The sequence below is a fragment of the Canis lupus genome, chromosome 27 (assembly GCF_011100685.1).
Source record: "Canis lupus familiaris isolate Mischka breed German Shepherd chromosome 27, alternate assembly UU_Cfam_GSD_1.0, whole genome shotgun sequence".
NCBI lineage: Eukaryota > Metazoa > Chordata > Mammalia > Carnivora > Canidae > Canis > Canis lupus.
Window position 1 is genome coordinate 10500576 of NC_049248.1, and position 24202 is coordinate 10524777.

The window sequence follows — 24202 nt, forward strand, 5'->3', positions numbered from 1 at the left end:
GAAGCCCCATCGGCTTGATTCCAAGACCTGGGATCACAACCTGAACTGAAGGCAGACGCTTAACCAACTGAGCCACTCAGGCACCCCAAAAATGGCTTCTGTTTTTTGAATCCTTTATATTTTATAAGTCATAAGCTTTTACACAATCCTCTGCATGCAGATGTATGTGTTTGGAGTTAGACAGTTTTCAGTGTAACCTTTAAAACTTGATCCATAAACTGCACAGGTTCCATTCTGCATTTCAACCATTGTTAGTCTAGATTAGAGAGAAACATATGTTATGTTTGTGACTTTGTTAATATATAAATATAAAAATGCAATAAAATTTATTTAAATATAGGTATTGAAATAATATCATCTCAGGAGGTCTTAAGACCATGCCTTGTCTTTCTTTGTTAAAAGATATGCAAAATATAGCCAACTCAGTTATAAAAGCTAAAGTTTCATTCTTTTTATTTTTCTTTTTCTTTTTTATTGGAGTTCAATTTCCCAACATATAGCATAACACCTAGGGCTCATCCCATCAAGTGCCCCCCTCAGTGCAAAAGTTTCATTCTATTATAAATTGTATGTCACTATTTTTTCCTACATTGTAAATTAGTTTCAGAAGTCTGGAATCTTTTGATATATGTACCTGGATGAAAAGAAAGTTTTAAAATGGTTTTTTTAAGTGAATAGATTAGAAATGAATTTAAAATTCAATTTAGAAACCAGAAAATGTCATGTTTTATGCAAAAATAAACAATCTCCTTTGATATATGCAACTTTACTTTGTAAGCAAATAAAAATTGTAAAATTCTCTTATAAATTACGTGTGTGTGTGTATACACACACACATACATAATGTGTGTGTGTGTGTGTGTGTAGGCATTCCATGTAGAAATAGTTATATATGTATATATATTTTGCCTTGGAAGCTGGTGATTTGTCTTCTGCCAGGAACAGGTGTGAAAATGAAGGTCAAGGAAACAGTGAGGATGCATCAATGTGAATTTAAACAATAACATAAAGAAAGATCATTGTCAGATAGTATGTATTCAGGAGGGCAAGAGAAGAAACTCAGTCCATATAGAAAACACTAGCTAATATAGGGAAAAATTAAGAAATTTTTATTAACTGCTCTTGGTTGCTTTCAGACTATGCACACTAGAGCCTTATTTTTATATTTATTTATTTTAATTTTTTATTGGATTTCAATTTGCCAACATATAGCATAACACCCAGTGCTCATCCCAAGTGCCCCCCTCAGTGCCCATCACCCAGTCACCCCAACCCCTCGCCCACCTCCCTTTCTACTACCCCTTGTTCATTTCCCAGAGTTAGGTGTCTCTCATGTTTTGTCACCCTCTCTCATGTTCTGTCTCCTTTTCTGATATTTCCCACTCATTTTCTCTCTTTTCCCCTTTATTCCCTTTCACTATTTTTTATATTCCCCAAATGAATGAGACCATATAATGTTTGTCCTTCTCTGATTGACTTATTTCACTCTGCATAATACCCTCCAGTTCCATCCATGACGAAGTAAATGGTGGGTATTTGTCATTTCTAATGGCTGAGTAATATTCCATTGTATACATAAACCACATCTTCTTTATGCATTCTTCTTTTGATGGACTGCTTGGTTTTACCCCAAAGATACAGATGCAGTGAAGTGCTGGAACACCTGCACCCCAATGTTTATAGAGCCTTATTTTTAAATCTCACTTTGTTTTTGTATCTTTCAGTTTCTGCGTGTTTTCCCATGCCATTTGTATCACGTCTGCTAGAGCGCTAATTACCCTGGATTGTACTTATTTGCTTATAATCATATATTTGACCGAAGCGTGAAGTCCTTGAAGGATCTGTATCCTATTAATCTCTATCATTATCTCTGCATAGTTCCTGGAAATTGAGTAACACTTTTACAAACATTTATCACATGCATAAACTGAAACTTATTTTGCTAGCTGTTTTGCTTTTGCTTCTAAAACAAAAATTTATACTTGCAGCGTGGAAAATATTAAGATAAGGTGATACAAATTTTATTAGTGTTTCTACAGAATAAACTGGTTTTTATTAAAAATAAAATTTTAAGCCATACAGAAATAAAGTTATCCCAGGTCAATTCTAAGGTATACTGGGGCCTCCAGATTCCAAATATATAATGAGGTAGGGTAGGTAGTCCCTGTGACAATAAACATAAGGGGAGGTTTGAAAGAAACAGATGATGGTAAAGGGTTATGCATCGATCCCTGCCAATTAATCATTAGAGAAGCAAAGTAAACTTCAGAATTAGTGAGGAGAGATTTTTTTAAGATTATTTATTTTAAAGAGAGAGAGAAAGTGGTGGAGGGGAAGGGAGAAAATCTTCAAGCAGACTCTTTTCTAAGTGCAGAGCACAATGTGGGGCCTAATCTCAGGACCCATGAGATCATGACCTAAGTTGAAACCAAGAGTCTCTGCCCAACTGACTGAGTCACTCGGTCCTTTGAGAAGAGATTTTTTATTAGTCATTTAATGATAATTCTGGCTATAGAGTAAGAAAGACATTTATTTGAATTCCTAACACAACTATTACTCATTTTATAACTTAGGTGAATTATTATACACTTTAAGACTCTGTTTCTTACCAGCAAAATTAGGTTAAAAATGACCCCTATTACATGGTTTTTAAGAGTGCTCAATGAGAAGATATACATAGAGTACTTAAAACTGTGTCTGACAGAAAGAAAGCACCTAATTAACCCAACATTAGCACTAATATGTTGTGATGTTTTTATTACGTAGCACAGAATTAAAGGTTCAAATAAGTAAAATATACTTGAAATAAGGAATTACAAACTTTTATAGTCTAGACAATTTCTGTTTCCTCTTTGCTATTATGAGACGAAGGGCAGCAAAGGTGACAAGCCACTTGGGTTTTATTCCTGAACTTTGTGCTAAAATGTTGAAATTATTAAGTGATGTAGTGAAAAGTAAGGTGTTCTAAGTGTTATAAACAACCTTTTAAGAGAGCTTCCTTAGCTATTAGATATCCTACTCCAAAGGAGTAAGGCTATATTCATAAGCTTTATGAGCATTAGGATATTGTCACTTGGTTCTGCTGTACATAGTTGAGCTGTATAATCAAGTGGTTAAAAGAGCAGGCTATAGAAACAGAATACATAGTATATCTGGGAGTCCAGAAAAACCAAGACAGTTGAAGTTCACAGGCCACAGTACTTGATATGAGAGAGTTGAACAAATAAAGAAAACTGAGGATATGCAGAACATCTCACTTGAGTATTCAGCAGAGTATTGATTAATGTACATAAGAAAAGTACCCAAGAACAAAGAAGAAATTACCTAGTGCTTGCACATAGTCTAGAATCATGCCCATTTCACTAGCCATATGGTAAAAATTCATATTTCAAAAGACTTTGGGTAGATTACTTAGAAGTGTCTTGCTTCAGTAATAGAGGATAATTAATTGTCGACTGAGCATCCTTTTTTTTTTAAAAAGATTTTATTTATTTGAGAGAGAGAAAATATGAGTGGCAGAGAGGGGTAGAGGGAGAGGGAGAAGCAGACTCTCTGTTGAGCAGGGAGCCTGAAGCAGGGCTCAATCCCAGGACCCTGGGATCATGACCTGAGCTGAAGGCAGACACTTAACTGACTGAGCCACTCAGATGCCTCTAGACTGAACATCCTAATAATGCTTAAAAGCAAGGCCAAAACAGATCAAGTTGTTTCTAAGTAACTTATTTGTGTCTCAGAAAAAACAAACAAACTCATGTTTTAAAAATAAAAAATACATAGCAACAAAAAGATGAAATTCACAGTCTATGAAACTTAATAGGAAAATACATGTTAAGCAAAAAAACAAAATAGTATGACCATAATAAGAAAAAAATTCATCAAAACTGACCCAGAACTAACACAGATGTTAGAATGAACAGACAAGGACATTATGTCAGCTATCATGGCTGAATTCTGGATATTCAAAAAAGTGAAAGAAATACATAGAAGATTAAAAAATCAGCCAAATCAAACTTCCAAAATGAAAAGGTCAATGTCTGAGATAAACTATAACTTGAGAGGGTAGTGGACATTAGACATTGTAGGAGAAAAGATAAACAAATTTGAATTCAGGATGACAGAGTATATCCAAAATGAAACACAAAGAAAAACATAGAGTTAACTTCATCCCGATTTCAGTTTGCTTAGTGTACCTGTAATTGTAGTGTTTCTGAGGGGGAGGAAAGAGAAATGAAGGAGGAGAGATATTTGAAGAAATAATGGTAGTAAATTTTCTAATTTTTCTTGAAAATTACAAACTCATAGATCCAGGAGTCTCAACAAAATGCAAGCATAAGAAATACGAAAAACAAACAAACAAACAAACAAACAAACAAAAACTGGGACACCTGGGTGGCTCAGTGGTTGAGTGCCTTCCGCCCAGGGCATGATCCTGGAGTCCCAGGATTTAGTCCCACGTTGGGCTCCTTGCATGGAGCCTGCTTCTCCCTCTGCCTGTGTCTCTGCCTCTTTCTCTCTCTGTGTCTCTCATGAATAAATAAATAAATCCTTAAAAAAATACTAATCCAAGGCATTTTATAAACAAATCAAATCCAGTTATAAAGAAAAGTTATTACAGTAGCCAGAAGTAGAGAAAAATATGTATTACAGAGTAGCTAAATGGATTAAAAATGAGATACATCAATATGCTGCAAGCAAGAGACTTACTTTACTCTAAGGACACATATAAGCCAAAAGTGAATGATTGGAGAGTGATATTCCATGCAAATGATAACCAAAAGATAACAGGGGTGACTACAGATACATCAGACCAAATAAACTTTATGTCAAAATCATTTATATAAGATAAGAAGATCACTATATTGTAGTAAAGGGGTCAGTTAAATCAAGAGGATAAAACAATTTTAAGTATATATTCACCCAATGTTGGAGCACATAAATATATAAAGCACATATTAACAGAATTGAAAGGAGAAATAGATAGCAATATAATAACATAGGAGATTTCAATATCATACTTTCAACATTGAAGAGATCATGGGAAAACTAATAAGGAAACAGTAAATCTGAATAATACAATAGACCAAATGAACCTAACAGACATATTCAGAACATTCAGTCCAACAGAAGCAGATTACCCATTCCAGGATAGATTATATGTTGACCCCAAACAAGCCTTAACAAATTTAAGTTTAAAAATCATATCTAGAATCTTTTCTGACCACAATAGTAAGAAACTAGAAATCAGTAACAAGAGAAAAACAGAGGGGCAGCCCAGGTGGCTCAGTGGTTTAGAGCTGCCTTCAGCCCAGAGTGCGATCCTGGAGACTCAGGATCGAGTCCCACATTGGGCTCCTTGCATGGAGCCTGCTTCTTCCTCTGCCTGTGCCTCTGCCTCTCTCTCTCTCTCTTTGTGTCTCTCATGAATAAATAAATAAAATTTTAAAAAAAGAGAGAGAAACAGAAAATTTCACAAATACATGGCAATTAAGCAACATGCTCCTGAACAACCAATGATTCAAGGATAAATAAAAAATCAAAAAGGGCATCAAAAAGTGTCTTGAGATGAAAAAATGAAAACAGAACATGCCAAAACCTATGGGATACAGGAAATCAGTTCTAAGAGCAAATTTTATAGGTATAAATGCCTACATGGAGAGAAAAGATCTTAAATGAGCAACCTGATGTATGTAATATATATTATCTAATAATATATATCTAATAATATATTATCTAGTAATATATCTAGTATACTATCTTGACCATAGTTAGCAATACTATATTATATACTTGAAAGTTGCTAAGAGAGTAAATCTTAGATGTTTTCACACACACACACACACACACACACACACAAATTGTGGTCACCTGAAGGTGATAAATATATTAACTAACCTTTATGTGATAATCATTGCACAATACATATGTGTATCAAATCATCAAATTGTACATCTTAAACTTACATAATGTTATATGTTAATTATATATCAAGAGAGTTAGAAAAAATAGCACAAAGTTTAGTAAGGGAGAAAGGGAATTATACCATTGGAAGAATTCTATCATATACATAAGTGATATAATACTGGTTAGTAAATAAGTCAGTCAGAGAAAGACAAATACCATATGATTTCACTTGTATGTGGAATTTAAGAAACAAGAGAGTTGAATATAGGGGAAGGGAAGGAAAATAAGATAAAAACAAAGAGGGAGATAAACCATAAGAGACTCTTAATTCTAGGGAACAAATGGGGTGGCTAGAGGATGGGGAGATGGGATAACTGGGGATGGGCATTAAGGAGGGTATGTGATGTAGTGAGCACTGGGTATTATATGCAACTGAACAACCCCTGAAGTTAACAATACACTATAAGTCAACTAAGTTGAATTTATTTATTTATTTATTTATATTTTATTTATATATTTATTTATTCATGAGAGACACAGAGAAAGAGCGAGAGAGGCAGAGACATAGGCAGAGGGAGAAGCAGGCCTCATGCAAGGAGCCGGACATGGGACTCGATCCTTAAACTCCAGGATCACGCCCCCAGCGGAAGGCAGGTGCTAAAACGCTGAGCCACCCAGGGATCCCAACTAAGTTGAATTTAAATTTTTTTTTAAAGATATATTCAATAAGCTACAGAGCAAGCTGAAACAAAAACAAATAGCACTAGCTAAAAGCTAAGAAAAGAGATAACATGTTAGTATAACTTAAAATGTTTTTATTTATTTATTTATTTATTTATTTATTTATTTATTTATTTATTTATGATAGTCACACAGAGAGAGAGAGAGGCAGAGACACAGGCAGAGGGAGAAGCAGGCTCCATGCACCGAGATCCCGACGTGGGATTCAATCCCGGGTCTCCAGGATCGCGCCCTGGGCCAAAGGCAGGCGCTAAACCGCTGTGCCACCCAGGGATCCCTAAAATGTTTTTAAAAGATTGAGAAAGAAAGCAGGAATATACAGCAAACTGTATGACTAAAAACAAATAGCAAGATGAAGGCATATTAATCATGTAAATAATTACAGAAAGTAAATGTCTTAAGCTTCCCAATAAAAGGGCAGATTGGATGAAAAAAATGACTCCAATTGTATTCTGTCTATAAGAGGTTTACTTTTTATTTTAAAGATTTTTATTTGTTTGAGAGACAGAGCGCGCGCGAGAGAGAATGCACGCACAGGTGCGGGGAGGGGCAGAGAGTGAAGCAGGCTCCCCGATGAGCAGGGGCCCAAATGGGGCTTGATCCCAGGAGTCTGAGATGACTTAAACTGAAGTGAGACACTTAACAGACTGAGCCACCCAGGCACCCCAAGAGGTTTACTTTTAATATAAATGCACACACAGGTTAAAAATAAAGGAATGGAAAATAAAGACCACATTAACACTAATCAAAGAGAACCTGGAATGGCTATATTTATAATTGATAAAATAGAATTTCATAGCACAAAATGTCATTATGGAAAAAGAGCTCATTACATAATGATAAGAGTCATAACTCATTAAGAGTATGTAACAATCCAGTAACTTATCAATAGAAATTCAGAATATATTAGGAAAAGATTGTTTGAAATGCAAGTAGAATGCATAAATCTATAATTATAGTCCAAAATTTCAATACCTGTCTCAGTAATTGATAGAAAAAGTAGAAAATTAGAAAGGTTATAGAGGGCTTGAGCAACACTCTCAACCAATTTGACTTAACTGAAATTATAGGCCACTCTACACAAGAAGGGAGTAATATATCTTCTGTTCAAGTGCAGATAGAACATTTCTAAAGATAGGCCATAGTTTTGTCTTTAAAACCAATCTCAATAAGTTTAAGTAGATTCAAGTCATACAAAGAATGTTCTTTGATAAAATGGGACTAAATTAGAACTCAGTAAAAGAAAAATCTCTGGAAAATTCCCAAATGTTGGAAACTAACACACTTCTGAATAATCCATGAATCAAAGAAGAATGCAAAGGGGGAATTTAGAAGCTATTTTGAACTGAGTGAAAATGAAAACACAATATCTCAAACCATGTGAGGCTATTGCTAAATTATTTCACATATTAGTAGCCAGACTGCTTCTATTAGAAAAAAATAAAATCAAAAGATCAGTTTTCACTGAAGAAACTATGGTTTCTTTTTTAGGGGTGAGGCAAATGGGAGTCCTTTAATACAGCTGAAGGTCGAATGAGGAGCCTATGTGAGTGAATGCTGAAAGAAATACAGTGGAAGTGGGGAGCAGAAACTAATGAAATAAAAGATTGAAAAATAAATGGTAAATAAGCACAAAAAGGATGTTCATCATTGTTTTTCATTAGGGAAGTGCAAGTTACATTCACGATGAGATACTACACACCCATTAGAATGGCTAAACTGTAAGGGATTGATTGTAGCAAGTGTAGACCAGGATGTAGAGCAACTAGAACTTTCACACACTGCCAGAGAGTGTGTAAAATGGCATAGTCACTTTGGATAATAGTTTGGCAGTTCTTAGAAAGTCAAACATACCTATTATATTACCCAACCATCCCACTCCTAGGTGTTTATATAAGAGAAAAGAAAGCATATGTTTATGTAAAGAGTTGTATACGAATATCCATAGCAAGTAGCTTTATTGTTAATAGTCAACAACTGGAAAGTACTCACATATTCATCAACAGATGAAAGGATAAACAAGTTGAGCTACACTTATAAATGGAATATTTCTTAGGAATAAAATAAATTATTTTTTATACATGCTATGAGGTGACTGAATCTCAGAATGATTATACTGAGTGAAAAAACCAGACATAAGAACAGAACATACAACAGAACTTCATTTATTTTAAATTCCATAAAATGCAAATTAATCTACAGTGGGAGAAAGTGGTTAGTTGCCCGGGGACAGGAAGAGGTAGGTATAAAGGGGTAGGGAGGAGAAATTATTGCAAGGGTGCAAGGAGAAAGTTTTGCAAGTGATAAATATGTTAATTATTTTGATGTTATTAATGGTTTTGTGGATGTATACATTTCTCAAAAATTTTCAAATTGTACACTTTAAATATGTACAGTTTATTGAATGTAATTATACCTCAACAATTCAGATGATAACTTCAAGAAAGAATATGATACCTAGCCTCTCTGCTTAGTCTCCTTATCTGTAAAATGGGCATAGTCATAGGATTAGACGTACTTTGCACAGTACTTGGCACATAGTAAACAATTAATATCAGTCATTATTATTGGTATTGGCTGCTCTGCTTCACAATCTCCTAAACTTAGGTCTTTAGAGTATTTTGCTGAATCTATTAGAATATGGGAACATCCTGGCATTGCATGAAGTAACATATGATAATTGAATGACCATAGGGATAGCTTAGGGACAAATTCACAAATAGATACCTATTATTACAGACTTACTGATTGGGCAAGAGAATGGTGCCATCTTCCCACTGCCAGGATCCATTTGTTGGAATTTGTATTAGTCCCATCCAATGATATGATTTTACCAATTTAAAGAAATCCTGTTGGAGACCATAAATAAAATCAGTAATCAGAATTTTAATAAATACAAAGCCATAATCATTTAATCATTTTCCCCCCACATTTGGGGAAATGCATTCTGTCCTCTAGCCTATTTCTCACTTAAACACTGTACATAATACCTATAATTTCTGTGCTTTCTTATTTTTATTTATTTTTTACTTATTTTTTATTTTTTTTAAATTTTTAAATTTTTATTTTTTAATTGGAGTTCAGTTTGCCAACATATATCATATCACTCAGTGCTCATCCCATCAAGTGCCCTCCTCAGTGCCCATCACCCAGTCACCCCAACCCCCCACCCACCTCCCCTTCCACTACCCCTTGTTCGTTTCCCAGAGTTAGGAGTCTCTCATGTTCTGTCATCCTCACTGATATCTTCACTCATTTTCTCTCCTTTCTTCTTTATTCCCTTTCACTATTTTTTATATTCCCCAAATGAATGAGACCATATAATGTTTGTCCTTCTCCGACTGACTTACTTCACTCAGCATAATACCCTCCAGTTCCATCCACGTCGAAGCAAATGGTGGGTATTTGTCATTTCTAATGGCTGAGGAATATTCCATTGTGTACATATACCACAGCTTCTTCTTTTTTTTTATAAATTTATTTTTTATTGGTGTTCAATTTGCCAACATATAGAATAACACCCAGTGCTCATCCCATCAAGTGCTCCCCTCAGTACCCGTCACCCAGTCACCCCCACCCCTTGCCCACCTCCCCTTCCACCACCCCTAGTTCATTTCCCAGAGTTAGGAGTCTCTCATGTTCTGTCTCCCTTTCTGATATTTCCCACTCATTTTTTCTCCTTTCTCTTTTATTTTTTAATTTTAATTTTTAAAACAGATTTTACCCTATTTGAAAGAGAAAGAGAGCAAGCAAGAGAAAAAGAGAAAGAGTGAATGAGCACACAAATGAGGGGAGGGAGAAGGGCAGAGACAGAGGGAGAAGCATACTCCCCCTGAGCAGGAAGCCTGATGCGGACTCAATCCCAGGACCCTGAGATCATGACCTAAGCTGAAGGCAGACACTTAACCGAGCCATCCAGGTGCCCTTGTGCTTTCTTATTTTTGATGCAGAAAGTTTTAGGGTGGATATATCTGAGTCTTAGTGCCTCTCTTATGTTTCAGACTTATATTGCAGTGAGTTGTCTCATATGTTAGGACTAAATATAGGAATGGAAATTAAAACATATACTCAACCTGGTCCTCTCTGCTGTATATCTTCAGAAGACTGGAATTTTGAGACCTACAAGAAGCTTGGCTCTGATACCAGCTTTTACTCTCATTAAAAAATTGGTAACAGCTGTTTCTATAACATATCCAGTTTTTAGGACACGGACCACAATAACTTTCTAGAAAGAAAGAATATATTATTAATTCTGTATAAATCTGAACATTATAGCAGATTTTGTCTAGATAGGTTAAATACTTTTTTATTCCAACTCTAACATTCCAGATAAATCAATTTGATCATCTCCAATAACATATCTTTACACATTTATGTATACAGAGAGAGATGCCAAAAATAGATATCTTTTGCTCTTTGGAAGCATTCTTGTTGTTAAAAAATAAAAAAGTAAAAAAAAATTGGAATATATGGATTATGGACAAGAAGTAATCATTTTGTCATACATTCTCTTGTTTACACTATTGGATACATGCTAATACCCAATCATATAGAGATACATATAATTTTTACTTAAAAATATTAGAAAATTAAAAAAAAATATTAGAAAATTTTCACATACCTTGCAAAGAAATTGGAGCTTCCTGGTTGAATAATGCTAATAAAATAATAATTAAGAGGATTGAGAGGTACAAACTTCCAGCTATAAAACAAATAAATCATGAAAATAGAAAGTACAGCATAGAGAATATAGTCAATAATGTTATAATAACATTGTATAGTGACAGATGGTGAGCATTGAGTAATGTATAGAATTATGAATCACTACATTGCACACCTAAAACTAATATAACATTGTATGTAAAGGGCATTTCAATAATAAAAAAATAAAATTATTAAAAGGGCTTATAAAAATAAAATAAAATAAAATAAAAGGGCTTATGTGGTTAGTAACATAATCCTAACCAAAGTAGTTAACACATTTTTACAAGAATGGCAGAAACTTGAGAATGTGTATAATATTGCTAGTTTATGTTTCTGTGCTTCTGAATACTGATCAAAGTAATGCATTAAAATTGTTAAATGGAGAATTCTCTATCCACTCCTCTACTATCACTTACAATATCTGATGATTATGGCACCGCATATCATTACCATTATGATGAAATGGATCCCCATAGCTATAGCAATGGAACAGGTTACGAAAAGTGGAGATGCTGTCCCAAGGGAAAAAAAAAAGAGTGAGAAATAATAGAAAATAAGGATTAATAAGTTCTGATATGTTCATGCTTGATATAGACATTATGAATGTTTTTTAATGGGATGAGTGATAATCAATACTTTTACCTTAATTATTTTTCTCAAAACAAGTAATATAGGTACTTGTAAATGATCTTTAAAAAAGAAAGTCTATATAGAAATGCATATTCTCTCTTAAAGTTCTCCAGTTCCCTCCTTAGAATAATTCATAGTTATAATTTTGAATTTTTTTCATGTAGATACAACAAATACAGACAGCTCCCCTAGATCCCTTTATTAAAACACATTTAAGAACCTGTGCAAAATATTCTGTGATTTTTTTCACTTAAGAAAATATCTTTTGTGATTATTCAATATCATGTCTTATAAAGTCAAAATTTTATAAATAGTTGTTTACATTGTATTTCATTGGTAGATGGACAAAATCTATTGAGAGACGTTTAATTTTTTCCAATGTGTATTTAAACCATTTTTTAGTTTTGCTATTAAGATATAACAATATGAATAACACTTTATATATACCTGTGCATATTTTTGAGCACCTCTCTAGGAAAGATCCCTGACAGAGCAACTGCTGAGTCAAGGGTATTTGCATTTAAAATTTTTGTAATGATTGTCCTTCTCCGACTGACTTACTTCACTCAGCATAATACCCTCCAGTTCCATCCACGTTGAAGCAAATGGTGGGTATTATCAGAAAGGGAGACAGAACGTAAAGACTGCTAACTCTGGGAAAAGAACTAGGGGTGGTAGAAGGGGAGGAGGGCGGGGGGTGGGAGTGAATGGGTGACGGGCACTGGGTGTTATTCTGTATGTTAGTAAATTGAACACCAATAAAAATAAATAAATAAAAAAAATTAATGAAAAAAAATTTTTTTTGTAATGATTAAGTTAAAGAAGAAATACCAATTTATGTAGTATCAAAAATAAATTTAAAAGCCTGTTTGCTCACATCTGTTCTAAGTATTATTCACATTTTTAAATGTATCAATCTTCTAAGCAATATTTTTTATTTTATTTTTCCTTTTGTGAATAAGATTGAGATCCTTTACTATGGTGAAATAATGTATTTATTTTATTTCTCTGGAGACTTCTCTTGTCTTGAGTTTGTATTGAGTAGCTGGTTTCTTTCTTACATTCTGGGGTAAGAATGTTAGTTCATTCCTTACTATATATTTTGCAAATACACATTTCAGATATTTCTGCTTTAACATTATGAAACCTTAGAGGTGCTGAAATGAGTATTGGTTAACTTGATCAAACTTTCTATTATGGCTGATTTTCTTTTTGAGTATGAATAAATTGTCTTCTTTATTCTAAGTTTATAAAGTAAATTATGCTCATGTGTCATCATGTTATATGGATTCCTTTTTTACTTGGCCTATTTGGTATTTGTGTGTGTGTGTGTGTGTGTGTGTGTGTGTGTGTAATAAATGAGGCAGAAATTCAAAGTTATAATTTATCCCCAAATTGGCACTAAATTTTTCTAATATTATTTACTAAATAAATCAACGTGTTCTCATTGATATGAAATAACATTTTTAGCATGTAATACATTCCTATATGTATTTTCACTTATTCCTATATTCCTTATGTACCCTAAGAACTTTAAAAAAAGAACTTTAAATATGCTTTTCAAGAAATTGCTACTTTTAAAATATGGTAATTAATCTTTCAATAGAGTCACATTAAATGCATAAATATCGGGAGATAATTTACATCTTTAAAATGTCTTTTCCCATTATACATCTTATTTTATGTTCATCAATAGAACTTCAATAGGTTTACTTCTTGAGTTTTTAATCAAAAAGTTTACTTCTGTCTTTTAAAAAAATTTTCGGTCTTATGTATATGGCATTTTTATTTCATCACATTTTTCTTGTTTTTGTAGTTAGTAAGTTTAGTTTTTGTAGTTTGTAATTGATTTTTAAAAGGATTTTATTTATTCATTTGACAGAGAGAGAGAGACAGCACAAAGCAGGGGGAGTGGCAGGCAGAGGGAGAAGCAGGCTCCCCGATTAGCAGGGAGCCCTGTGCAGGGATGGATCCCAGGACCCCAGGATCATGAATTGAGCCAAAAGCAGATGTTTAATTCACTGAGCCACGCAGGCACCCTAAGCAATTGATTTTTATATTTTATTTGCAATCAAGTCCTCATATCAGATTTCCTTATTATTTGTCATATTTTTGAATGAAGCTTTTGAGGGCTTTAAAAAATATCTTAAATCACAATTTTTTTCAAATAATGTTCATTTTGCCTGTTTATTCTAATTTCATATTACTTGCTTTTTTTCCTTTTCTTGATTATTCATGTTGGTAACACCAGCAGAACAATAAATATTACACAACAGCAATGATAGTAAAAATTCTTGCCTTTTCTAACTCTAATGAAAATGCTGCTATCATTTGTCAGTAAGTATAATGATAGTTTCTGAATAAATATACATTTGAAAAACAGTATTTATATTTTAGAGGTCTTAAATATTAAGTTCTTTTTAATTAAGAACTCAATGACTTTTTATCCAAAACTTTTTCAACATTATGTATATGATAATACAATCTTTCCCCTTTGATTACTGCATACAGTACATTTCCATTCCTATAATCAACTCTTATAAAGTGATATTATTTAATAATCATTTATTTTTTAACATTTAATAAAAATTCATAGGTGGGAAGAATCTGTTGTTTTCCTTTCTGTGTGAGCTATTTCAGGCACTATTTTCAATGATATTCTGGCTTTATAAAAGACAGAATGCTTATCTTCATCAGTGCATTCTGAAACATTTCTGTGAATGGCAATCAAGTTGTTGCTTTCACACTGTTTAAGAACAAAATTCTGAAAGATATTTTATATTTCCTTTCTCTTTTGTTTCCATTTCTTTTTTTAATAATAAATTTATTTTTAATTGGTGTTCAATTTGCCAACATACAGAATAACACCCAGTGCTCATCCCGTCAAGTGCCCACCTCAGTGCCCGCCACCCAGTCACCCCCACCCTCCACCCTCCTCCCCTTCTACCACCCCTAGTTCGTTTCCCAGAGTTAGGAGTCTTCCATGTTCTGTCTCCCTTTCTGATATTTCCCACTTACTTTTTGTTTCCATTTCTATTTATTCCTCCTTACAGTTAGTTGTTCAGTGCTCCCTTTGAAGCTACTGTATCACATTCAATGCAATCTCTAGCAAGACATTAACAGTATTTTTCACAGAGCTAGAACAAACAATTCTAAATTTTGTATATGACCATTAAAGATCCGAATATCCAAAGTAATCTTGGGAAAGAAAAGCAAAGCTGGAGGCATCACAATTCCAGACTTCCAATTATATTACAAAGCTGTAGTGATCAAGACAGTATGGTCCTGGCACAAAAACAGACACATAGATCAATACAGTATAACAGAAAACCCAGAAATGAACCCAGAACTCTATGGTCAACTAATCTTTGACAAAGCAGAAAAAGGGTATCCAATGGAAAACGGACAGTTTCTTCAACAAATGGTGTTGGGAAAACTGGACAGCAACATGCAGAAGAATGAAACTGGACCACTTTCTTACTCCATACACAAAAATAAATTCAAAATGAATGAAAGACCTAAATGTGAGACAGGAAACCATGAAAATCCTAGAGGAGAACAGAGTCAATAACCTCTTTGACATTGGCCATAGCCACTTCTTACTAGTACATCTCCTGAGGCAAGGGAAACAAAAGCATAAACAAACTACTGGAACTTATCAAAATAAAAAGCTTCTGCATCGTGAAGGAAACAATCAACAAAAACTGAAAGGCAACCTATGGAATAAGAGAAGATATTTGCAAATGACATGTCTGATAAGGGATTAGTATTCATAGCCTATGAAGAACTTAGAAAACTCCACACCCAAATAATCCACTTTAAAAATGGGCAGAAAACATTAATAGACATTTTTCCAAAGAGATATCCACTTTTCCAAAGAGACATCTGTTGACATGTGTAAATAGATACATGAAAAATGCCCAACATCACTCATCATTGGGGAAATACAAATTGAAACTACAATGAGATATCACCCGACACCAGTCAGAATGGCTAAAATGAACAATAGAGGAAACAACAGATGTTGGCGAGGAATTGGAAAAAGGGGAACCCTCATGCATTGTTGTAGGAATGCAAACTGGTGCAGCCACTATGGAAAACAGTGTGGAGGTTCCTCAAAAAGTTAAAAATAGAACTATCCTATCATGCAGCAATTACACTACTAGGTATTTACCCAAAGGCTAAAAACATACTAATTTGAAGGGATGTGACCACTGATGTTTATAGCAGCATTATCAACAATAGCCAAATTATGAAAAGAACCCGAATGTCCATTCATCAGTCAATGGACATTTATCTTTTCATTTTATATATATTGTATACAATATATAGTGGAATAATATATACATATACATTATGAAAGAGTATTATGCCAAATGAAATCAATCAATCAGAGGAAGACAAATATCCTATTTCACTCATATGTGGAATTTAAGAAACTAAACAAATGACTATTGGGGACAAAAAGAGGCAAACCAAGAAACAGACTCTTATCTATAGAGAACAAACTGATGGTTACCAGAGGGGAGGTAGTTGGGGAGATGGGTTAAATGGGTGATCAAGACTGAGGGCCCTTGTGATGAGCACTGGGTGTTGTATGTAAGTATTGAATCACTAAATTCTAAACTGAAACTAATATTACACTGTATGTTAACTAATTGGAATTTAAATAAAAACGTGAAAACAAATCAAGAAACTGCTGTCTCAATTGTCATTACTATGTTAGTGATAATCTCATTTGTATGACACGAAAAAACCCTAAACTGAACAGTTTCTGCTAATTTTATTATATATTCCATTATTATATTAGAATTAATTTCATTTCTGCTTTCTTCATCAGGATAAAATTGAATGCTTATCACTTATCTAATCATATATTCCAAGATTCATTTCAGTATATTGAGAGAAGACAAATGAAATATTGAACTTACAGTTTTCTCCACATTTGCTGGTGATTAATGTAGGCTTTCTCTTTTGCCTTCGTGGAGAAGTACCATGTGTTACAGGTTCAGAGTTATAATTAAGGATTTCATTCATCTCTGGTGAAAAACAATTCAGGCCAATAAGAATCAGAGCCTTTCAGTCTTTTGGGTCATAAGTTTTTACAATTTAACTTGTCATACTATTCATATCTTTTAAAAGTATAACATCAAGTAACTTTGTTTTATATTACTTCGTTATGATTTTTGCACTTTGTAATATGAATAAAATTATATCTATTCTCTTGAAATATCTTTAGTAAGATCTTATAAAGTAAGTTAATTCTTAATGTATAATGAAATCTATCATTAATATGGAGACAGTGTATAGTAACAAGGACAGGGGCTTAGGGAGTTAGACATGTGTTTAATTCATAGAGCGACACTTGCTAAATTAATAACTTTACAAATTATAAAAAAAAGGAAGGAAGAGAAAAGAAAAGAACAAAGGATATCAACACAGCTTATTATAAGTATTTTTTTTAAAAGTGAAGTAAATAATATGCTCTCTTCCTGAAATAACAATCATTACTAAATATGTAAAAACTTTTTATAATAAAATGTTAGTACTAATTATCTTTTATACCTAAAATTAAACTAAAATATTGTTTATACACACCATATGTAATTTAATTATCAAACATGTGAAGAGGGTAGGTATTGCTTTATGGATGAAGAAATGGAATATTATAGGTGGCCAAAATCATATTGTGTATTTAATATAATGCCAGAGATAGAAATCTACTCATGTAAATATAGCATGTTTCATATCTCCATTTGGTAGAAAAGGGAAACTTAAGCACGTAGAAGCTGTGGATCATCCCAGATCTCAAAGCTAAAGACTGGTAAAATTATGATATTTGATTAAAATTCTTCTAACTGCAAATCCTTATACTGTCACTGTTTCAGGCTATCTTAAATTGTGAAAGATTTTACTTTAGGTGTTTAATGAAACAAAGGAGGGAAAAAGCTTTCAAGTTTTGAAAAATCCATTTAAAAATATAACATGAAATGAACATAAGAATCAGAATAATTTGCTTTCTTATGGCTTGTATGCTTGTATCAAATTCTTAGTATCTTAAAATTATGCACAGACCAAATTGCACATTTATATAGAAAGTACTGGGACACCTGGGTGGCTCAATAGTTGAGCATCTGCCTTTGGCTCAGAGTGAAACCAGGTTCCCAGCATCAAATGTCGCATCAGGCTCCTTGCATGGAGCCTGCCTCTTTTCCCTCTGCCTGTGTTTCTGCCTCTCTCTCTCTGTGTGTCTCATGAAAAAATAAATAAAATATTAAAAAATATATATATAGAAAGTACTTACCCATGCTGTGATGAGCCCACCGATCTCGGACCAACTTCATTGTTTAGTTATGATTGTTTACCCTAAAGATTAATCCAAAATCTTCATTTTGAACATGATCTATATCTTCCTTAGAAAATTGACAATACAAAAATATTTCTCCCATTCATATATACAAAGGGGAAAAAATGAAAATAAGAGTTCATATAAAGCCAGGAAAATTATTTTTTTACATTTCTCTTGGTTACAAAATAATAAATAATTATTTCAAAAATACACTGGGTATTTTTAATTCACCCATATTAAATTACTTAATCAAAAATATTTTCCATCACTGACCTTGAATGACACACACATAGTTCTCCATTTATAGTTATTTTATTTTATTTGGTGACAATTTTTTTTGCAAGGCAAATTTGAGTAAGATATATGGATTTTTTAAAATGTTTTTTTCATTTTACAGTACATTTTACAGTACATATTAATTCAACTTCTGTCTATACTGTCAACATTATCATCATTTATAAGTTATCATCACCATCATTATTAGCAAAAATAATCTCATATTTATTTATATAGTAACATCTTATAATGTCCAGAAGAGCTATCAGAAAAAAAAAATGGCTAGTAAGTATACATAGTGCATAGATAAAAAAAAAAGCTGTTTCATATTTGATCGTGGTAGTAGGAAGCAACAACATGTTTTTCATTTTGCAAATAAAGTTCTGTATCACAGAAGGTAAGTGCCCTGTACAGGAGCAGAAAACTCATTTGTGAGAATTCAAATGGAAATTCAATCCTCTAATCTCAAATGAAGATTCTTTCTTCTAGTTTTGTTTAATGACAAGACTCCATCTTACAGCAGCATCATAACTTCTTATTCTTCAGTAAGTATATCCTGCCTACTCATTATTGAATACAGTGAACAACAGTGTATATCTCAGAAGTAAGAAGCAATTCAAACACTTAAGAAGCAATTAAAATTATCTTATGGTGTAAATATTTTTGGAAACTTTCTTGAGTTTGAAACCTCAAAAATTTCTCATTTTTTTGAATAACAGTTGTTAGAAACACAAACACACACAAAAACACACCTGATCAAAGAAGGAAGGTCTTGATTCCTGTGGATAAAATTCTCCTATACAACTGAAAAATTTAGACATGTCCTAAGTTATCACTTTAGAACCAAAATTAGAGATGTACAGTCAATTCTGATTCCTGAGAAAGATATGACAAATGTTATTGTAATCTCACCTTATGAAGAAGCATAACACAAACCACAGTACTTCCACCTTATCACAGCACAGAAAATTCCACAGAGTGGTGAAAAAACTGCAAGGTATTAATGTGATTTTATGACTTAAATGATCAATTCAGTCATAAGAATTTTCCCAGAGTTTTGAGAAATGAATGGTAAGATTAGATCATCTCTTTCTGAATTAAAAATGAAAAATTGGGGATCCCTGGGTGGCGCAGAGGTTTGGCGCCTGCCTTTGGCCCAGGGCGCGATCCTGGAGACCCGGGATCGAATCCCACATCAGGCTCCCGGTGCATGGAGCCTGCTTCTCCCTCGGCCTGTGTCTCTGCCTCTCTCTCTCTCTCTCTCTCTCTCTCTGTGACTATCATAAATAAATAAAAAAAAAAAAAAATGAAAAATTGTCCTAAAATATGGTTGTAAGTACTGTGTGGGGAAAAAAAAAAAGAAAAAAATGTTAACTTCTTAATCATTTTGTGCATGTGCTACTATAAATTTGAATAGAATCAATTACGCTGTATCATATAAGTTAGAGCTATACAAAGATATCTTTCAAATATATACACATACATGTAAGCATATGTATACATATAAATGCATACAAGTAATTCAACATATGTGTATACAGATGACCTTTTAATTATAATTAAATAAATTATAAGCTGTATACAAAATAAAAGTTCTATGATGAATCATCATATGCCTATCTTAAACAATTATCCATTTGTGGTCAAAATACTTCATTTATGATATATGTCTGTCTAATACCCATCTTGCTCCTATTAAATAGGCCCTTTTCTCTACTTTCCTTGTGAATATCACTCATTATATTTCTTTCTAGTTCTCAGAACAAAAGCATCAAATCTTATGGTAGAATAGCAATATAATCAACAAATGTCTTAATGTTCTGGTTTTTTTTTTTTATCCAAAAGATACAAACATAGTGATTCCAAAGGGGCACCTAAACCCCAATGTTTATAGTAGTAACATCCACAATAGCCAAAATAAGGAAAGAGCTGTGATGCCCATCAACAGATGAATAAAGATGTGTATATATATGTGTGTGTGTGTTGTGTATATATACACACACATATGTATACATATGTATGTGTGTATATATACATATATGTATATGTATATATACACACATATATACATACACCATGGAATATTACTCAGCCATCAAAAATGAAATCTTATCATTTGCAACAATGTGGCTAGATCTAGAGAGTATTATGCTAAGCAAAATAAGTCAGAGAAAGACAATTTTCATATGATTTCACTCATATGTGTAATTTAAGAAACAAAGCAGAGTATCATAGGGGAAGGGAGGAAAAATAAAATAAGATGAAATCAGAGAGGGAGACAAACCATAATAGACTCTTAACTCTAGTAAACAAACTAAGCATTTCTGGAGGGGAACTGGGTGGGAGGATGGGGCAATTGGGTGATGGGCATGAAGGAGGGCATATGATGCAATGAGCACTGGGTGTTATATGTAACTGATGAATCACTAAACTCTGCCTCTGAAACTAATAATACACTATATATTAATTAATTGATTTTAAATAGAATTTCAAAAAAGGACATAATGACTAAATGTAATATGGTATCCTGGTTGGGATAATGAAACAGAAAAAAATATATTAGGTAAAAACTAAGGAAATCTGAATACAGTATGTTCTTCATTTAACAAAAATCAGTATCAGTTCATTCATTGTGACAAATGTGTCATACTAATACAAGTAGTTAATACAGGAAACGAGATGGGGTATATGGGAATTCTCTGTACTATCTTTGCAATTTTTCTGAAAGTTTAATGCTATTATAAAAGTAAAAAAATATTTAAAAATAAGTATTGGGGCTTCTTTAGAATGTAATAATAATAAATAATAATTTTATTAGTGTAATACACATGTGAGACTTTAAAGAAAACAAAAAACACTCTGGAGGGAAACATCTAAAAAATCAGTCACTCATATTAATTCACTGAACCTGAGCTTGTGAAAAACAACTTTAATCAGTGAATCTACAATCAGTCTATTCAATCAGTAAGAGATAATGATTAGGTGATAATCTTTAGCTAATAGAACAATTAAACACTTTATATATAATATGTATGAGATAAAATTAACATTGGCAAAATTGATTCTGCAGTTTGATAAAGCTATAAAAGTTTTTAATGAAATCAGTTGGCTATTTAAAATCTTCCCATGTGGGTAACACAAAAGGCAGATAGTTTTACAGGAGAGAAATAATAAGCTTTTGAGAGAGAGATCATTATACTTTATGCAAACTCTGCTAAATGGTATAGAAAAAAGGAACTGTTATTTCTTTCAGTAAAAGTAGAATTAATTACCTTGACCTAAATTAGATGAGAATATGTTAAGAAAGGAAAAAGTCAATCTCATTTATGAAAATTGTTGCAAAATCCTAAAACAGCACTAAACCAAATCAGTGTATAAAACTCATAGAGATAATCAAATTGAGTTTGTTTCACAATAAAATAGTAGTTTTCCTTTGAAAGAAAAATAATTAAATGTAATTTGCTATAAACAATAGATTAAAGAAATAGAACATAATTACAACCAAAGTGGAAAGCACATTTGCTATAATTCAATACTTTTTCATGATAAAAACAATCTTTGGCATATATATGAGAGGACTTACATAAACATCATTCTTAACTTGGAGATATTAATAGTCTTTTAGAAAACCACAAAAGCAAAGCAGTTACTCATCACTTCTTTTAAGTGTCATTGTGGAGATATTTCAGCACATTAAAGATGACCACAGGGAAGAGATAGAGACTGAAAAAAGTTTTTTTTTCTGATTCTATGTTCAACTATATTATTGGAAAGGAAGACATTTCTCTGCCTTAGGGTCTTTTTAGTTGAACTTAGAATCAAATTGACACGAAACAGACTAACAGGAGGAAATCAAATTTAACAGGCATATGAGTGGGGAATCCACAGATGGGAAATCCCAAAGACTATGAGGCAGCATGAAACTTACATGAGGTAAGGAGAGGAGGAGGGCCTGTGATACAAAAGGGAGAAAGCTCATCAGCAAGAAAGTGAAAGATATTTGTTATGCAGCTAAGTTCCTTAGGGAAAGAGGAGCCTCTGTTAATAGCTCTATTCTTTTCCATTATAAATTTATGCAGTTGAGGGGGAGACATAGAGATTTCCTGCATCTGCTGGGTTTCCATTACTGTCTTAAAAATTATTTTCAATTAGTTTTAAAGTAAGCTCTACGCCCAATGTGGGTCTTGAACTTAGGACCCTGAGATCAAGATTCATATGCTCCACCCACTGAGCCAGCCAATTGCCCTCCTTTTATAAATATATTTTTAATTTAAGTAAGCCCTAAGCCCCATATGAGGTTTAAACTCGTTACCCTGAGATCAAGAGTTGCAGGGGTTTTGATCACTTTAGCTCAAAATAAATCTTTATGCCAATGTGGTCCATTGTAGGGCAGCCTTACCTGCCCCTACAACATAGAAAATAAAAAATAATTAAGGGACATTTAGGTGGCTCAGGGGTTGAGAGTCTGCCTTTGGCTCAGATTGTGATCCTGGGGTCCTGAGATCCAATTCCACATCAGGGTCTCCTCAGGGAGCCTGCTTCTCCCTCTGCCTATGTCTCTGCCTCTGTGACTCTCATGAATAAATAAATAAAATGTTTTAAAAAATAACTTAATAACCAGTTAGTAGAAATAGTATTAGTATAACTGATGTAGCATTAATTTGCAAAAACACTTACATTAAACATCATTAATAAATGGAAAAAAAATCTTTAAAAATATATCATTAACAATGACAATAGAAACTCAATAAGGCACTTGTGAGTAAAACCAACAGAAATAGACAAGATCTACCTGGAACTTACATAACTTATTCAGTATTTTTTGAAAACTCCAAATTTTGTTGGAACTATTGGTTCTTATAAAGATGTCAGTTAATCCTGAAATGTTTCAGTGAGCCAATTTAATTCCAATTCATATCCCAGGTTTTATTGTATAACCTACAAAATAGGATCCTAAATTGCAAAAGCCAATAGTCTTATTGCTATTGCAGAAGAAAACGTGGGAGATTATTAAGACCTTATTTAATGCTATGTTAATTAAAACAAAATGATAGATGAACATGGACAAAGCAAACTGAAAAAGAAAAAGATACAGACAAGGAAAAGTTACGTGCACAGTTGAAAAAAGTACATGAGGTAGCATTGGAGATAAAGTAGGAAATGAGATACCATTAAATAATTAGTGCTGAAAAATTGTTTATAACAATATAAAAATATGAAATTTGATATTTACCATATATGTGTATATCACATGCAGAAGAATTACGAACTTAAACACACATCCCTGGTGTGTGTATAAGAAGTAAATATATGAGAGGTGTCTGGGTGGCTCAGTAGGTTGAGTTGACTGGTTGACTCATGATTTCTTCATAGGTCATGATCTCAGAGTGGTAAGATCAAGCCCTGCATTGGGCTCTAAGCTGGCATGGAATCTCCTTAAGATTCTCTCTGTCTTTCTCCTTCTGTTTCTGCCCCTCTCTCTCCTGCTCGCGCTCTCTCTTTTTTTGAGATAGAGAGAGAGAAAGAGGGAAGTAAATATATGAGAACTGGTATCATTTCATAAGATTGGCTCACAATACATTTTATTTATATTCATTTATT

At 33.1% G+C, this 24202-nt stretch overlaps 1 protein-coding gene across 3 annotated transcripts; it reads right to left on the reverse strand.

The window, feature by feature from the left end:
• KLRK1 (killer cell lectin like receptor K1) lies at positions 1 to 23992 on the reverse strand. 3 transcript variants are annotated; one of them, XM_038576779.1, is made up of 9 exons: positions 23835 to 23992; positions 19354 to 19477; positions 18281 to 18342; positions 16908 to 17015; positions 11763 to 11858; positions 11264 to 11344; positions 10716 to 10867; positions 9388 to 9491; positions 1 to 256 (listed from the first exon to the last, which is right to left on the reverse strand). In XM_038576779.1, exons 3-9 carry the CDS (start codon positions 18318 to 18320, stop codon positions 139 to 141), a joined length of 699 nt encoding a protein of 232 aa, XP_038432707.1. In that variant the 5' UTR covers positions 18321 to 18342; positions 19354 to 19477; positions 23835 to 23992; the 3' UTR covers positions 1 to 138. The 3 variants fall into 3 exon arrangements, with proteins under 3 accessions (XP_038432707.1, XP_038432709.1, XP_038432708.1); XM_038576781.1 differs by having other exon boundaries at positions 11264 to 11299; positions 23835 to 23991; XM_038576780.1 differs by lacking the exons at positions 19354 to 19477; positions 23835 to 23992 and adding an exon at positions 19514 to 19584.
• Positions 23993 to 24202: the final 210 nt, after the last annotated feature.

Bases quoted from the DNA above. Each gene is read 5' to 3' on its own strand.
- KLRK1 (XM_038576779.1), bottom strand. From the start codon at position 18,320: ATGAAGTTGGTCCGAGATCGGTGGGCTCATCACAGCATGG. The intron at 11,345-11,762 runs GTAAGTGATAGT...TTTGTTTTATAG, and splicing joins TGCCATAATCATCAGATATT to CTGGAAGTTTGTACCTCTCA. The intron at 10,868-11,263 runs GTATGTGAAAAT...CTTTCTTTCTAG, and splicing joins AGCTCCAATTTCTTTGCAAG to AAAGTTATTGTGGTCCGTGT.